The sequence below is a fragment of the Procambarus clarkii genome, chromosome 90, assembly GCF_040958095.1.
Source record: "Procambarus clarkii isolate CNS0578487 chromosome 90, FALCON_Pclarkii_2.0, whole genome shotgun sequence".
Classification (NCBI taxonomy): Eukaryota; Metazoa; Arthropoda; class Malacostraca; order Decapoda; family Cambaridae; genus Procambarus; species Procambarus clarkii.
Genome location: NC_091239.1, coordinates 12,732,916 through 12,747,872, shown reverse-complemented (window position 1 = coordinate 12,747,872; position 14,957 = coordinate 12,732,916). Strand labels below are relative to the sequence as shown.

At 44.8% G+C, this 14,957-nt stretch overlaps 1 protein-coding gene across 1 annotated transcript in view; it reads left to right on the top strand.

Annotated features, from left to right (window-relative positions):
- Positions 1–13,972, top strand: part of LOC123753665 (NK1 transcription factor-related protein 2) — a 22,102-nt gene extending 8,130 nt beyond the window's left edge. The window contains exon 2 of the mRNA XM_045735633.2: positions 13,466–13,972. Within this exon, the coding sequence (XP_045591589.2) occupies positions 13,466–13,935 (470 nt within the window). The 3' untranslated portion in view covers positions 13,936–13,972. The remainder of the gene's footprint in view (positions 1–13,465) is intronic.
- The last annotated feature ends 985 nt before the right edge of the window (positions 13,973–14,957 follow it).

The following is a 14,957-nucleotide window of genomic DNA, read 5'->3' as shown; positions in this document are numbered from 1 at the left end:
GAGTCAGCAGTCGTCTGCTCCTGTACCCTCCTGTGTAAAACTAGTAGGGTAAGGCTTACCATGAGCTATGGGAAGGGAAAGCTCTCAGCCAGCTAACAGGAGTCAGCAGTCGTCTGCTCCTGTACCCTCCTGTGTAAAACTAGTAGGGTAAGGCTTACCATGAGCTATGGGAAGGGAAAGTTCTCAGCCAGCTAACAGGAGTCAGCAGTCGTCTGCTCCTGTACCCTCCTGTGTAAAACTAGTAGGGTAAGGCTTACCATGAGCTATGGGAAGGGAAAGCTCTCAGCCAGCTAACAGGAGTCAGCAGTCGTCTGCTCCTGTACCCTCCTGTGTAAAACTAGTAGGGTAAGGCTTACCATGAGCTATGGGAAGGGAAAGCTCTCAGCCAGCTAACAGGAGTCAGCAGTCGTCTGCTCCTGTACCCTCCTGTGTAAAACTAGTAGGGTAAGGCTTACCATGAGCTATGGGAAGGGAAAGCTCTCAGCCAGCCTACAGGATGTGATAACATCCATCTGATCACAAATGTCATATCATTCATGTAAACACTCAAACGACAAGGCCGACGGGTACTTATCAACTGGGTGCCAAGTCATGTGGGAATAATAGGAAATGACATTGCAGACGAAGCTGCAAAACTTGCTACTAAGAGGAGAAATGTAGACATTTACATACCACAGAGTCTATCACAGATTAAGAAAGTAATTAGAAACAGCAATGCAAAAGATGTACAGTGACCACAACACAGCAGTTGCAACATCAGGATCTGCGGGTTGGTACAAGAATTCAACCAACTATGAACCACTTAGTTTGATGACAGGGAGCAGTAGAGCAACAGAAGTACACTTACATCGCATCAGGCTTGGATACCCATGTGCATGGGAAACAGGCTTACGGGTTCCGAAAGATGAGAGGAAATGTCAACACTGGAGAAATGCCTGACAGACCACTGGAACATTATCTAACACAGTGCACAGTTACAAACCCATTAAGATTTCAACTTAGATTCAACAGAGCAGAAGAAGTTGTTAAACACATATGGCAAAATCTTACTGAAGCGACCATACGAGTCATAAATACTCATACTCCGCCCAAGTAAAACAGAAACAAGCAACACTTAGTGGGCCAGCCAGAGGCTTAGGGCCCGCCCAGTGGGCCAGCCAGAGGCTTAGGGCCCGCCCAGTGGGCCAGCCAGAGGCTTAGGGCCCGCCCAGTGGGCCAGCCAGAGGCTTAGGGCCCGCCCAGTGGGCCAGCCAGAGGCTTAGGGCCCGCCCAGTGGGCCAGCCAGAGGCTTAGGGCCCGCCCAATGGGCCAGCCAGAGGCTTAGGGCCCGCCCAGTGGGCCAGCCAGAGGCTTAGGGCCCGCGCAGGAATATCCCTGCGAAAAAAAAAAAAAAAAAAAAAGGAGTCAGCAGTCGTCTGCTCCTGTACCCTCCTGTGTAAAACTAGTAGGGTTAGGCTTACCATGAGCTATGGGAAGGGAAAGCTCTCAGCCAGCTAACAGGAGTCAGCAGTCGTCTGCTCCTGTACCCTCCTGTGTAAAACTAGTAGGGTAAGGCTTACCATGAGCTATGGGAAGGGAAAGCTCTCAGCCAGCTAACAGGAGTCAGCAGTCGTCTGCTCCTGTACCCTCCTGTGTAAAACTAGTAGGGTTAGGCTTACCATGAGCTATGGGAAGGGAAAGCTCTCAGCCAGCTAACAGGAGTCAGCAGTCGTCTGCTCCTGTACCCTCCTGTGTAAAACTAGTAGGGTAAGGCTTACCATGAGCTATGGGAAGGGAAAGCTCTCAGCCAGCTAACAGGAGTCAGCAGTCGTCTGCTCCTGTACCCTCCTGTGTAAAACTAGTAGGGTAAGGCTTACCATGAGCTATGGGAAGGGAAAGCTCTCAGCCAGCTAACAGGAGTCAGCAGTCGTCTGCTCCTGTACCCTCCTGTGTAAAACTAGTAGGGTAAGGCTTACCATGAGCTATGGGAAGGGAAAGCTCTCAGCCAGCTAACAGGAGTCAGCAGTCGTCTGCTCCTGTATCCTCCTGTGTAAAACTAGTAGGGTAAGGCTTACCATGAGCTATGGGAAGGGAAAGCTCTCAGCCAGCTAACAGGAGTCAGCAGTCGTCTGCTCCTGTACCCTCCTGTGTAAAACTAGTAGGGTAAGGCTTACCATGAGCTATGGGAAGGGAAAGCTCTCGGCCAGCTAACAGGAGTCAGCAGTCGTCTGCTCCTGTACCCTCCTGTGTAAACAAAAAATGGTCTATCACACGAAGGCATTTTATACACTTTTATATAAATTATCTAAATTATATAAATTCATATATTTATAAAAAAATATAAATTTATATAAAAGTATATAAAGTATATAATGCTATGAGAGGAATTAATATACTTTCCTGACATAGGATTAGACAAGAACATATTGATATTCAGCCCATCAATTAACACAGTCGGAGTGGAAATTGATGAATATATGTCTTTTTAACAAACACACGTGACAAATACTGCAGCCTAATGAGCCAGGCGCCAATAGACTGTCTACGGAAGTCAGGTCTATGAAGGCCAGGTGTAGGGAAGTCAGGTCTATGAAGGCCAGGTGTAGGGAAGTCAGGTCTATGAAGGCCAGGTGTAGGGAAGTCAGGTCTATGAAGGCCAGGTGTAGGGAAGTCAGGTCTATGAAGGCCAGGTGTAGGGAAGTCAGGTCTATGAAGGCCAGGTGTAGGGAAGTCAGGTCTATGAAGGCCAGATGTAGGGAAGTCAGGTCTATGAAGGCCAGGTGTAGGGAAGTCAGGTCTATGAAGGCCAGGTGTAGGGAAGTCAGGTCTATGAAGGCCAGGTGTAGGGAAGTCAGGTCTATGAAGGCCAGGTGTAGGGAAGTCAGGTCTATGAAGGCCAGGTGTAGGGAAGTCAGGTCTATGAAGGCCAGGTGTAGGGAAGTCAGGTCTATGAAGGCCAGGTGTAGGGAAGTCAGGTCTATGAAGGCCAGGTGTAGGGAAGTCAGGTCTATGAAGGCCAGGTGTAGGGAAGTCAGGTCTATGAAGGCCAGGTGTAGGGAAGTCAGGTCTATGAAGGCCAGGTGTAGGGAAGTCAGGTCTATGAAGGCCAGGTGTAGGGAAGTCAGGTCTATGAAGGCCAGGTGTAGGGAAGTCAGGTCTATGAAGGCCAGGTGTAGGGAAGTCAGGTCTATGAAGGCCAGGTGTAGGGAAGTCAGGTCTATGAAGGCCAGGTGTAGGGAAGTCAGGTCTATGAAGGCCAGATGTAGGGAAGTCAGGTCTATGAAGGCCAGGTGTAGGGAAGTCAGGTCTATGAAGGCCAGGTGTAGGGAAGTCAGGTCTATGAAGGCCAGGTGTAGGGAAGTCAGGTCTATGAAGGCCAGGTGTAGGGAAGTCAGGTCTATGAAGGCCAGGTGTAGGGAAGTCAGGTCTATGAAGGCCAGGTGTAGGGAAGTCAGGTCTATGAAGGCCAGGTGTAGGGAAGTCAGGTCTATGAAGGCCAGGTGTAGGGAAGTCAGGTCTATGAAGGCCAGGTGTAGGGAAGTCAGGTCTATGAAGGCCAGGTGTAGGGAAGTCAGGTCTATGAAGGCCAGGTGTAGGGAAGTCAGGTCTATGAAGGCCAGGTGTAGGGAAGTCAGGTCTATGAAGGCCAGGTGTAGGGAAGTCAGGTCTATGAAGGCCAGGTGTAGGGAAGTCAGGTCTATGAAGGCCAGGTGTAGGGAAGTCAGGTCTATGGCCCTATATACAAATTAAGACATATACATTACATACAGTTACGGGCTATTCATGCCCGTGCCACCTCTTGGGTGGCTTAATCTTTATCAATCAATACATTACACACACATTACAATAGTGTGTAATGACCTGGTAAATCAGAATAATTTCCCGGTTGCAATTCTTTCGACCATGTCGTAGCTCAGTCGATTAAGGCAGCGTCTGGGATGCTCTCGGACGTGGGTTCGAGCCCTCGTCACGGCCCTTGTGGATTTCTTCAAGACATATACATCACTTTTACAACACGCAAATCAGTAATGGGATTCGAACTACTCTGGGATTCTTTTTCCGCGGTCTAATCGTAAGTTGCCAGGCAAAACATTCAAGACGGAGCCACGCGTCTTGTGAGAAGCTAAGACTCAACTAAGAGACAGTTGAGAGGCGGGACCCAAGAGCCGAAGCTCAACCCCCGCAAGCGCAGCTAGGTGAGTTTAAGTGCTAATTCATCTTGAGCGCGAATTATCTCCCTCAAGAGAGATAATTCATACGTTATGCGTATGTATAACGTATATACATACATCTTGTGTATGTATATACGTTAGGCTTATATCGGGGTCTCCTCCCCCCCCAGGTCGAATTACTGACCCCCGCAACAGTTGCTTAATTCCCGAACACCTATTAACTGCTTGGTGAACAGGTGCATTAGGTGAAAAGAAACGTGCCCAACCATTTCTGTTCCATCCGGGATTCGAACCCAAAATGCGAAAAAATAAAAAAAAAACATTTCATTTATTTAAATCATCGGAGAATCGAACTCGGACCTGTAAAATACAATGCCGTCACCCAGCCTTTCGGTGTCACGGTATTCACAGTATTATTCAGGTCACAAGCTCGAATATATATATATATATATATATATATATATATATATATATATGTCGTACCTAGTAGCCAGAACTCACTTCTCAGCCTAATATTCAAGGCCCGATTTGCCTAATAAGCCAAGTTTTCCTGAATTAATATATTTCCTATAATTTTTTTCTTATGAAATGATAAAGCAACCCTTTTCTCTATGTATGAGGTCAATTTTTTTTTATTGGAGTTAAAATTAACGTAGATATATGACCGAACCTAACCAACCCTACCTAACCTAACCTAACCTATATTTATAGGTAAGGTTAGGTTAGGTAGCCAAAAAAAGCTAGGTTAGGTTAGGTTAGGTAGGTTAGGTAGACGAAAAAACATTAATTCATGAAAACTTGGCTTATTAGGCAAATCGGGCCTTGAATAGTAGGCTGAGAAGTGCGTTCTGGCTATTAGGTACGACATATATATATATATATATATATATATATATATATATATATATATATATATATATATATATATATATATTCATATATACATATATAGAGGTTATTTAATTGCCTGAGTCAGTGGTCCATGATGCACATTTTTATGAGGATATAAAACATAGTGGGCGACCCCCATTAACGCGGCTACTCACTTACTCCACTATAAATGGGGTTTCAAAAATAGTGACTGACGAAATAAATGTTCCGTTTCAGCAGTGGCAGGCCTATTTGACGCTATCTTCTATCTAAACCCCCCAACCCCCACCCCCACCCTCCTAACGCAGCCTATCCAAGCCTATCATAACACTAGCCTATCGCAGCACCACCCATCAGTGGGGCTGTGATAGGCCTCTACAATCAGTGTCATATATATATATATATATATATATATATATATATATATATATATATATATATATATATATATATATATATATATATGTGTGTGTGTGTCATATTCATCATATGCCCTAGAGTCATTCCTTCCCTTTGATAACTGGTGTTAATCCTCTATCCCTCTCTATCCAGGATTGTTCCTATCCCCCCTTACCCCACTCAGTGTCATCCCTCGCCCCCTATCCCACAAGCCTAAACAAATATGTTCTATCAACTGTTTACAATAATCAAAGCAATTCCTCGAGTTCTTTGTCGAGTTGTTTCTCGTCAATTGTTGGTTGTGAATTCGACTTTAGCAGCGTCGTCAGTTGCATTTGACTGTGTGTGTGTGTGTGTGTGTGTGTGTGTGTGTGTGTGTGTGTGTGTGTGTGTGTGTGTGTGTGTGTGTGTGTGTGTGTGTGTATCCATTACATTATCCAGATGTAGACAGCAACTAATGCCCTTTCTTCCTACAGCTCACGAACACACACACACACACACAGTTGATTGACAGTTGAGAGGCGGGACCAAAGAGCCAAAGCTCAACCCCCGCAAGCACAATTAGGTGAGTACAATTAGGTGAGTACACACACACACACACACACACACACACACACACACACACACACACACACACACACACACACACACACACACACACACACACACACACAAAGGCTCCCCCCTGGGGTATAGGAGATGGGGGGTCTGAGCTACAATGAAAGACTACATACATCAACTACATTGAGGGATCGAACCCCGACCCAGCAAGTCGCGAGGCTACCGCATATATTTTCAAGGCACAGCATGAAAACAACAATGCGATAAATAGGGACAAATCCCCCCCTATTTAAACCAATCTATTTGTCTGACAATATCGCAAAAAATAGACTAGTTCACACAATTATTAATAGAGCAAGGTACAAAAAAAATGATTATATGGTCAGGGAAGCCTAAGACAATATGCAATAGATAATATTATCTATTACCAATGTTACCAATAGATACCAACATGATAATAGAGAACTAAGACAGGCAAATAGCTATTCTAGAGCCAAATATATTATAGCCATTCTAGAGACGAACTTATATTAAATCAAAAGAAAATGGTATAAAAAATTGGAATTTACACACAAAAGATATATATGTGTGGACAAGAATTCTCATTATATATATGAAAGTACTCGGAATAGGTAATATTATGACTTGACAACTTGTGCTAACTTAATTGACTAACTGTTTCTGATCACTTCAATAAGCAGTCGATCGATACAAAGGTCAAAAAAATATATATAGCGAAAGAAATATTGAATCCTATTACACATATATATAAAAAGTAATCAATTAGCTAATATTAATACAAATCTAGGATTATATAAATTAGATAGCTTTATAATTGATAAGATTTGTGATAGATATCAAATTATGTAAAGATCAATTCTATGTGTAGTACATTCTAAAGAATTAGGGAATAGCCTATTCCCCTATTTCAGTATGTCAATCCCATTATTCTTTATTTTGTTCATGAATCTTTGTGAACTTTGGGGCATAATCTCAAACCCATTTTTCCCTCTGTTAATATTCCCTGATAAGTTGTTTAAACAGTGAATTTTTCCTAATAAATCCCTATTTGCCCCATAATATTTAGTGTTTAATAATGTCGGGAATGTTTTCCTAGGAGGACCAAAAAAATTCATGTCCGAAATGTATGAAATATAAAATAGAATGGCAGAGCTAATACAGTACCGGTCGCAAAATACAATACTACTTACATACAAATACAACAATACTATTGTACTTACCGTAGACAGCCGTGAAGAGAGCCAATTGAAGCAGAAGTCTACCATGCTTTCTTCCCAGGGAATTGCTAGGCTGCTGTCCTTATATATATTCACTGTTTCACTGTTCGCCTTCATGTTTCGTAGGCTACAGTGACACTGTTTCACTATTCACGTTTCATAGGCTACAGTGACACTGTTTCACTGTTCACGTTTCACAGGCTACAGCGACACTGTTTCACTGTTCACGTTTCATAGGCTACAGCGACACTGTTTCACTGTTCACGTTTCATAGGCTACAGCGACAGTTTCACGTTTCATAGGCTACAGCGACACTGTTTCACTGTTCACGTTTCATAGGCTACAGCGACACTGTTTCACTGTTCACGTTTCGTAGGCTACAGCGACACTGTTTCACTATTCACGTTGCATAGGCTACAGCGACACTGTTTCACTGTTCACGTTTCGTAGGCTACAGCGACACTGTTTCACTATTCACGTTACATAGGCTACAGCGACACTGTTGTTCACGTTTCATAGGCTACAGCGACACTGTTGTTCACGTTTCATAGGCTACAGCGACACTGTTGTTCACGTTTCATAGGCTACAGCGACACTGTTGTTCACGTTTCATAGGCTACAGCGACACTGTTGTTCACGTTTCATAGGCTACAGCGACACTGTTGTTCACGTTTCATAGGCTACAGCGACACTGTTGTTCACGTTTCATAGGCTACAGCGACACTGTTGTTCACGTTTCATAGGCTACAGCGACATTTTGCTGCCATTAACTGCTATCCACATTAGCACCTTTTTCTTTCAATGTACAAATAAGTGTTTTATGCTTAACAAAATGCTGGCGGCCGAGTCCGTAATTACGTGACGTGAAAACCAAACACTTAAACCTATTTTTCAATGTAAATAAAATATAAATGTCTGTTTTTTTCATAGTATTTGAAGCATTTAGTGGGAGCCACGTACTGACTTCTCGGTCTAGTACTGTCAGCGACCTTAACAGCTGTGTTGACAGTCACAGGTGGCAGCCCAAGGTGCTATTGTACCGTCAGCGACCTTAACAGCTGTGTTGACAGTCATAGGTGTCAGCTGAAGGCGCTATTGTACCGTCAGCGACCTTAACAGCCGTGCTGACAGTCATAGGTGTCAGCTGAAGGCGCTATTGTACCGTCAGCGACCTTAACAGCCGTGCTGACAGTCATAGGTGTCAGCTGAAGGCGCTATTGTACCGTCAGCGACCTTAACAGCCGTGCTGACAGTCATAGGTGTCAGCCCAAGGTGCTATTGTACCGTCAGCGACCATAACAGCCGTGTTGACAGTCACAGGTGGCAGCCCAAGGTGCTATTGTACCGTCAGCGACCATAACAGCCGTGGTGACAGTCACAGGTGTCAGCCCAAGGTGCTATTGTACCGTCAGCGACCTTAACAGCCGTGTTGACAGTCACAGGTGTCAGCCCAAGGTGCTATTGTACCGTCAGCGACCATAACAGCCGTGTTGACAGTCACAGGTGGCAGCCCAAGGTGCTATTGTACCGTCAGCGACCTTAACAGCCGTGTTGACAGTCACAGGTGTCAGCCCAAGGTGCTATTGTACCGTCAGCGACCTTAACAGCCGTGTTGACAGTCACAGGTGTCAGCCCAAGGCGCTATTGTACCGTCAGCGACCTTAACAGCCGTGTTGACAGTCACAGGTATCAGCCCAAGGCGCTATTGTACCGTCAGCGACCTTAACAGCCGTGTTGACAGTCACAGGTGTCAGCCCAAGGTGCTATTGTACCGTCAGCGACCTTAACAGCCGTGTTGACAGTCACAGGTGTCAGCCCAAGGCGCTATTGTACCGTCAGCGACCTTAACAGCCGTGTTGACAGTCACAGGTATCAGCCCAAGGCGCTATTGTACCGTCAGCGACCTTAACAGCCGTGTTGACAGTCACAGGTATCAGCCCAAGGCGCTATTGTACCGTCAGCGACCTTAACAGCCGTGGTGACAGTCACAGGTGGCAGCCCAAGGCGCTATTGTACCGTCAGCGACCATAAAAGCCGTGGTGACAGTCACAGGTGGCAGCCCAAGGCGCTATTGTACCGTCAGCGACCATAACAGCCGTGGTGACAGTCACAGGTGGCAGGGCACAAGAGACGGCGGGCCGCCCACAAACCATACCCAAACACCAACTTCAAAACACTGATGATTTCACCTCTACACTGATGATTTCCTGGTTACCGCTCAACACGAAACACCTCGACCACTTGATGAACCACTTACACCCCCGCTGGCGCCAGGTGTGTAGTGCTACGGGTGTAAAAACGCTAAAATATATGACACAGGCGGAGGAGCCTGGCGCGGGGTCGGTTACAGTCACAATGGCGGTGTAAACAAAGGGAGCGGATAGGTCGCTTACACTACGGCTCGCTGCCTCTTTGATTTATCAAAGATTTACGCAATCTCTGGCGAAACCTGTACATCTCTCGGCAGTTATTGAACGGGTTTGTTTGTGTTTATTAAATAGTTGATGATTTCTGAAGCGCTACGAGGTTGTTATGGCTATAATATTCCTTCGAGTGAGGGGAATAAAAGATCGTAAATCGGATTTAAACGTTGTAAATTGTAACTAAAAAAACAAATGCTCATTAAAGTGAACTGGATAAAAATTGATAGAGTATATCTTGAGGTTATCTTGAGATGATTTCGGGGCTTTTTAGTGTCCCCGCGGCCCGGTCCTCGACTAGGCCTCCACCCCCAGGAAGCAGCCCGTGACAGCTGACTAACACCCAGGTACCTATTTTACTGCTAGGTAACAAGGGCATAGGGTGAAAGAAACTCTGCCCAATGTTTCTCGCCGGCGCCTGGGATCGAACTCAGGACCACAGGATCACAAGTCCAGTGTGCTGTACGGCCGACCGGCTCCCCAGAAATACAGAATATACATAAAGCGTATAAATTGAGAACCTAATTATATATATATATATATATATATATATATATATATATATATATATATATATATATATATATATATATATATATATATATATACACACACACACACACTCATACATATACTATTAAAACACGAACATACACAATCAGAATTCCAACTCTAAAACATTAATGTTTCATTTCTATCAAACAGACATAAACTAGAAGTTAAATCACCACCATGAATATCAGCCTAATACATTTTACCAGCAATATACGTCACAGCCCAGTGCAGGGAGCTCTGCGATTTTTATTGAACCTATAACAATATCAATTTGCATACGGGGATGGCGTACCCGAGCACGTGTATAAAATTTCGGCCCGAACCCGCCACATATTTCAACGTTGCAATTAGCAATATTCTCTGGAAAGCATTAATTGCGTCGCGCCATCAAACTACAGCCCGGTCATTACCCTCGGCTGTAACGAGCAAACGACCGTGACACCATAGTTAGCTTCAGTTAAAACTGTGGGTTGGTACGGTGTAATTTTTTTTTTAGGTGGGGGTACAGTGTTGTGGAGGGTATAGTGTAGTGATGGTGCACAGTGTAGATGTGGATGGTACAGTGAGGTGAAGGTACGGTGATGTGTTGGTGCTACAGTGTACCGGTAGTCCACTGTAGCAGCGAGTGGTACAGTGTATTCACGTAGTTTTACTTGAAGGGAGTGAATTATAGCTCTTGGATCCCGCCTCTCATCTGTTCCTCAGATTCAGGACAGGAATATCCCGGAAAGGAATGCCCTGGGAAGGGTGTATATATATATATATATATATATATATATATCCCAAGCAGGAACATTCTGGACAGGAATAACCCGGGCAGAATAACCCAGACAGGAATATCCCAGACAGGAATATCCCAGACAGGAATATCCCAGACAGGAATATCCCAGACAGGAATATCCCAGACAGGAATATCCCAGACAGGAATATCCCCAGGTACGAATGTGGGAACCTTGAAGCTACTGAGGTATCTGGCCTCAGACTCTTTCAGCTACAGGAGCTGAGAACAATCCCAGCCGACTATCCGCCCAATCTTTATCTATCTCCTAGTGTCATCTGCATAAGCCGTAAGGAAAACGCAAAAATGCTAGTTTTACGAAAGCGACGCACACGCACACACACATACACGAGCGTGTGCACATCCACGCAACGATGTGGTTAATGTGTAGTGAAGTTGAGGTGGAAAAGCTACGCCCCCAGTCTGGATTCTGGGGGGACCCGGGGGGGCTCGGAGCCCCCCAATTAATGCAGTGAAAATTGTTCGATAATCAACAGTAATATGAAGCACACTCTAATCTCCAATCTCAGATTCTGGTGATGGCAGTGAATCAGGCCCTCCATAATATAACTAACATTACGTGTCAAAAAGTTATATGAAAATTCACGTCATTTCACGTAGACGTGAATTCCTTAGTAAATCAAATTCCATTGTGAACTTGATTGTATGGATAACTCAGCCTTCCTCCTTAGGAGTTAGTAAACTATTCCCTTAAAGGTGTTTTTCTGTTAAGCGTATCTCCGTGGACTATTTTCTGTAAAGCGTATCTGTGTAGACTATTTTCTGTAGAGCGTATCTGCGTAGACTATTTTCTGTAAAGCGTATCTGTGTAGACTATTCTCTGTAAAGCGTATCTGCGTAGACTATTTTCTGTAGAGCGTATCTGCATAGACTATTTTCTGTAAAGCGTATCTGCGTAGACTATTTTCTGTAAAGCATATCCGCGTAGACTATTTTCTGTAAAGTATATCTGCGTAGACTATTTTCTGTAAAGCATATCTGCGTAGACTATTTTCTGTGAAGCGTATCTGCGTAGACTATTTTCTGTAAAGCGTATCTGCGTGGACTATTTTCTGTAAAGCATATCTGCGTAGACTATTTTCTGTGAAGCGTATCTGCGTAGACTATTTTCTGTAAAGCATATCTGCGTAACTATTTTCTGTAAAGCGTATCCGCGTGGACTATTTTCTGTAAAGCGTATCTGTGTGGACTATTTTCTGTAAAGCGTATCCGCGTAGACTATTTTCTGTAAAGCGTATCCGCGTGGACTATTTTCTGTGAAGCGTATCTGCGTGGACTATTTTCTGTGAAGCGTATCAGCGTAGACTAGAAAAGAAGTTAAAAAGCTATCAGTGTAGACTAGAAAAGAAGTTAAAAAGCTATCAGCGTAGTGTTCGAACCCATGCCGGCAGTCGCACAATTCCTCGTAGTGACCGGTAGAGCCACGGATATTGTAGCTGTATTATCACTGTTAATATCCCAGCGGTGTGAGATAAACCGAGGCTTTGTGTTACAGAGTGGTTGGATGGGGCAGCCGAGAGCGCCGTGCCACTCCACGAGGGAGAGACCGTGAAGAGATGCGCTGGAGAGCGCTGGCGTGAGTAGTGGAAATTCGGACGTTTCCGTATGTGTAGCGGAAATGTGGATGTGTGAAAGTAGTGGGACTCTATAAGCTCTCGTTGGAGTAGAGGAACTCTGGAAGTTGTGTGGCATCAAATGCCTAAGATACATACACACACACACACACACACACACACACACACACACACACACATACACACACACACACACACACACACACACACACACACACACACACACACACACACACACACACACACACACATACACACACACACACACACTCACACACACACACACACACACACACACACTGTGGAGGAAACATCAGCACTTTCCTTCGGGGATGATAACTTATGCTACAGTTGCATGGTGATGCATACTACAGGTTATGTCTCACGTACGTTAAAATAAAATCGGCAATTTACCCTCCACGAGGAGGCTTTTTTTATAATGTTACCACCAGCACTCTCGTAACGTTTTGGCAATACCTCGAAATGGGGAATTTTCTGAGAATTTTCTTAAGTATTTCCTAATTAATTGGCAATTTTATGAGGCCTATGTTCACTTCTTCCAATTACCTGGCATTAATCAGTGTCACGTTCCAATTACCTGGCATTAATCAGTGTCACGTTCCAATTACCTGGCATTAATCAGTGTCACGTTCCAATTACCTGGCATTAATCAGTGTCAAGTTCTAATTACCTGACATTAATCAGTGTCAAGTTCCAATTACCTGACATTAATCAGTGTCAAGTCCAATTACCTGACATTAATCAGTGTCAAGTCCAATTACCTGATATTAATCAGTGTCAAGTCCAATTACCTGACATTAATCAGTGTCAAGTCCAATTACACATTGTTGAACTGACGTAGTCCGAAATCTAACTGCAGGTTTTCTCCTCCGCACAGTGTGTTCAGACTCGGGGGACGAGGCTGACGTAGGGACGAAAGACGAAGGGACGACGTCCCCCGGCGGCCATCGGAGGGGCGGCTCTGGGGGCGGCTCCGGAGGCGGGAAGCCCCGGAGAGCTCGTACGGCCTTCACTTACGAGCAGCTCGTATCTTTGGAGAATAAGTTCAAGCAGACGCGATACCTGAGCGTCTGCGAGAGGCTGAACCTGGCGCTGGCGCTTAACCTGACCGAGACGCAGGTGAAGATCTGGTTCCAGAACCGACGGACCAAATGGAAGAAGCAGAACCCCGGATGTGACGTCAACACGCCCACACAGCCGCCCAGTCCGCCCATGTCTGCTTATCCGGGGGGGCTTTTGCCCCCTCCTCCGCCCCCTTTGTTGTGTCCTGCCCCCCTCTCGTATAGGGGGCCCCTACACCCCCACTCCCCTCTCGCTGCTCTGTACCTGCACCACCTCGCTCGCTGACCCCACACACCCCCCCCTCTCCCCCCTCACCCTGACCCCTAAACACACATACACACACCAGTTGATTGACAGTTGAGAGCCGGGACCAAAGAGCCAGAGCTCAACTCCCGCAAACACAACTAGGTGAGTACACACACACACACACACACACACACACACACACACACACACACACACACACACACACACACACACACACACACACACACACACACACACACACACACAAAACAGCCTATTTAACATAAACATGAAATATTACATATCCACACAAATCCAGCTATATCCACATATTATAAAAATCACATATAAATATATATATATACATAAATACATATACAAACCCCCTAGAGAATTATTCTATTACTTGTAAATGCTGTACAAAGTAGTATTTAAGTGTCTTGTCAGGTTAACGACTATCGTTGCATCGTTAACAACCCCATTTCATGTTCCTGTGTACATACAGATTAATATATATATACATATGTCTGTTTTATATATGCATCTGAGTTTTCATTGTCCCCCCCCCCCTTAGAGAGATATAGGAGTAAAAGGGGTTTCAACCCTTTTACCCTGTCGTAGCTCAGTCGATTAAGGCAGTGTCTGGGATGCTCCCGGACGCAGGTTCGAATCCTCGTCACGGCCCTTGTGGATTTGTTCAGATATAGGAGATTACCCCCTAACACACACCTGATTTGATCATTAACAAGTCCTGGAAAGATTGGTAATATTATAACGATTAGAATATAAAAAGGGGGAAAGGCCTGAGGGTTAGAAGATGGCATGAAAGTAAGAAATATACCATAGCCATAAAGAAAACGACAGGAGGCCTTAATTGTAAAGAGAAACAAAAAAAAGAGATACCAACGCTAGAGAAACGCCAATGAAAAGCCTAAAAGAGACTGAAACCTAAGACTTAATAATGGTCCACAATGGACCGAAACGTCCTGTTCCTTTCCCCTTATTTTCAGACGTGTGGGCTGGACGTCTAATGGTCAGCCTTATGTTAATGAGGCTGAATG